The sequence below is a fragment of the Cyprinodon variegatus genome, unplaced genomic scaffold (genome assembly GCF_000732505.1).
Source record: "Cyprinodon variegatus isolate N-32 unplaced genomic scaffold, C_variegatus-1.0 Scaffold870, whole genome shotgun sequence".
NCBI lineage: Eukaryota > Metazoa > Chordata > Actinopteri > Cyprinodontiformes > Cyprinodontidae > Cyprinodon > Cyprinodon variegatus.
In genome coordinates, this window is record NW_015151323.1 from 263325 (window position 1) to 266066 (window position 2742).

At 37.5% G+C, this 2742-nt stretch overlaps 1 protein-coding gene across 3 annotated transcripts in view; it reads right to left on the reverse strand.

Annotated features, from left to right (window-relative positions):
- trpm7 (transient receptor potential cation channel, subfamily M, member 7) overlaps positions 1 to 2742 on the reverse strand; it is a 54730-nt gene that overhangs the window by 13213 nt on the left and 38775 nt on the right. For all 3 annotated transcript variants that reach the window (XM_015397542.1, XM_015397541.1, XM_015397544.1), the window contains exons 28-32: positions 1981 to 2071; positions 1810 to 1871; positions 1692 to 1729; positions 595 to 623; positions 237 to 290 (exon numbers count right to left, since the gene is read on the reverse strand). In XM_015397542.1, the coding sequence (XP_015253028.1) occupies positions 237 to 290; positions 595 to 623; positions 1692 to 1729; positions 1810 to 1871; positions 1981 to 2071 (274 nt within the window). The remainder of the gene's footprint in view (positions 1 to 236; positions 291 to 594; positions 624 to 1691; positions 1730 to 1809; positions 1872 to 1980; positions 2072 to 2742) is intronic.

Sequence of the window (2742 nt, forward strand, 5' to 3'; positions counted from 1 at the left end):
AAAAAAAAAAAAAAAAAAAAAAAAGAAAACACAACCCCCCCCCCCCCCCCCGGTTTAAAAAGGCTTCCCCTCTGGGGGGGGGGTGGGGGTTTTTGTATTGCCTTTTTTTTTTTTTAAGAAACAAAGACAATTTACATAAGTGAAAAGATGTTCCTAAAAATCTGTTATCTAGTAATAAATGGTTCTGGACTGAATGAGAGGAGACGAGTGTATTATGTAGAGTTGGTAAGACTCACAGTCCTTCCTGGGTCCCAGATGGCTGTGGCGCGCCGTGTATAGAGAAACAGCAGCTGTAACCAGAGAAGAAAAGCTCATTCAGCAAAAATACATGAAGGTTTTCAGGTATATCCTGCATTCACTTGCATTCTGAAATTATTTAAACTTAACCTAATTGCTAAAAATGCCACATATTCCATGGCATCTTTCATTTAAAGATTGAACAAAAATTAAAACAAAAAAACAAAGCTCGTTACATCATGACAAAGGTAAAGAGATCAAAGGTCACTTTGTAAAAATGCAGCTCAACCAGCTGATTTGGCTGCACGTACTGCTATTGAAGCCCAACACTGCAAACAGAGAAATTCCAGATCTTACCATTTAGTGTTTCCTCCTCTGGAGGCCTCCTGAGGAAAAGAGAAAAACAACAATGAGAAGACGCTAAATGAGTCCTAATTTATTCTGAGACCACTCTCACTTTATGATAAAAACATTAATAATTCATATTGGAAGAAATGCTGATGTCTGCTTACATAATGAGCAGTTAAAAGTAGTGGTGAGTATTGGCATGGGTGTTACGATTCGATATGTGTCACGATACTTGCGTCATGATACGATAATCAAGATATCGCAATATCACTTCATATCACAATATTTTTACCAGCTATCAAAATTAAATGTTTAGATAAAAAAATCAAGTGTTGTATATGTTCATCAGATGATATAGATTTAGTTATTTTGGTATCCATGTTTGGAGTTTGAGCCCGTGTTTTCCACTGTTACTCCTCAACTACAGATATGGGGCTGCGACGTTTAGCAAAAGGGCTCCACAGCGCCCTCTGCCAGAGTGACAGAAGAGGTTGTCCATTTTCACTCATTGTTTTAGGTAAAAATGACTGTTTTTGTAAAAAAAAAAAATAAATAAAAAAATCTATACTGGTAACTGAAAGATCGATATATCACTGAAAACCATAATATATCGCCAAAACAATTTTTCCCACACCCCTAGTAAAAAGTAGGGTTGCCATGACAATAAAACAATGTTTTACTTTATTGCTTTAATGCTGTGTGGCTAGCTGACTTAAGCTTTCAGCAGATTATGAATTTACTCTGTTAACTGGTACCACAGTAGAACGGAGCAGTGGTTTGCTGTTAAACTTGGCTGCAAATCTCGACAAACAGAAAATGAGTCTGAAGCTAATCCTAGAGATAAGGTTAGCTAATGTCGTATGGGAGGAGTTACTGCTTCACTGCTGCAGATTCAGCTTTACTGACCTTATTAAGTTGTTACTAAATCTTTATCAGTGCAGACAGAGCGTCTGCATTGTGTAGCAAGAGTATGGCGTCAGGGTTATGACAAAAGTGAAGCTCAGCATCTTGGCCTGTCTAGCAGCCTAGTCAGTTCATATAAATTCAGACTAATCTTTGCATCAAAATATTGATTATTTTGACAACCCTGGTGGAAGGAAACTTACAGAGAGCTGGCTTGGGCTGATTTCACCTGAACTCTCTCCTACAAGAGAATCAACATGTCAATAAAAGAGACAAGTATACAGGTGAAACTTTACACAAAATGATCCAAGAAGCTCCTACCAATACTGCAGCTCTGGGGATGTCCTCAGCTGAAACTCTACTCCTGTCCTTCTTTGTCAGAGCTACACAAACAACAAATCCTTCTGGATCACCATCACTGACAGACTAATAAAACCTACTAGGGAAAAAAATCATTGAGGAGCTATAATTAGATTCCATTTTTTTACTTACTGGGGTCTGGATGAAGAAAAGCTGGAGTTCTGTCAAACTCTGTGAATCCAGCATACGAGTTAACCACCCTGAGGAGACCGTGACCTTCAACCTGTGGTCGTAAAAGAGAAGAATGAGATCCAAGCTACAAAAGAACTACTGATAAAACAGCTTTTTCCCCCCACACTTTATTGAAAGATTGTTGTTGAAAAAAATTCCAAAAGTTTTGAAAATGATCACGAAGGTTTCTCCTTAACACTTTAGAGAGATTATTCAGTCGAGTTTCTATCTAAGACATAATGCGTTTATATATGGTGCTGTATAAATTAACTGAAGTTGCCCATTGTGAGACCGATCATCTTCATTCTCTCCTGCCTAATTTAACCTCTGAACTCTCTCATGCATTTTGTTTTTCCTAAATTTTTTTTGCTGTTGAAACAAACACTAACCTTAACTAAAGAAACCTGCAGCGCTTTAGATGTTGACTTTGTTTCACCTCTCCTTGAATTTCCTTAGTGTGACATGATGCGTTGCTTTTTGAGATCGGCCTCCCAGTGTTCCAGGTTGTATTATTTTTCCTCATTGCACCAGGTTAGTTTGGATAGCTTTTCCCTCTTAGCAAATGAAATCATTCTGAAACTCAATAATGTATCTGTCTAGCGTTTATTCTTTGATGATTTAAACATGGAAAGCCAAAAAAAAAAAAAGTTAAAACAATGGCACAATAACATTAATTCCATACTACACAAAGCAGAAGCTCTGTCTGCACTGATGAAGATTTAG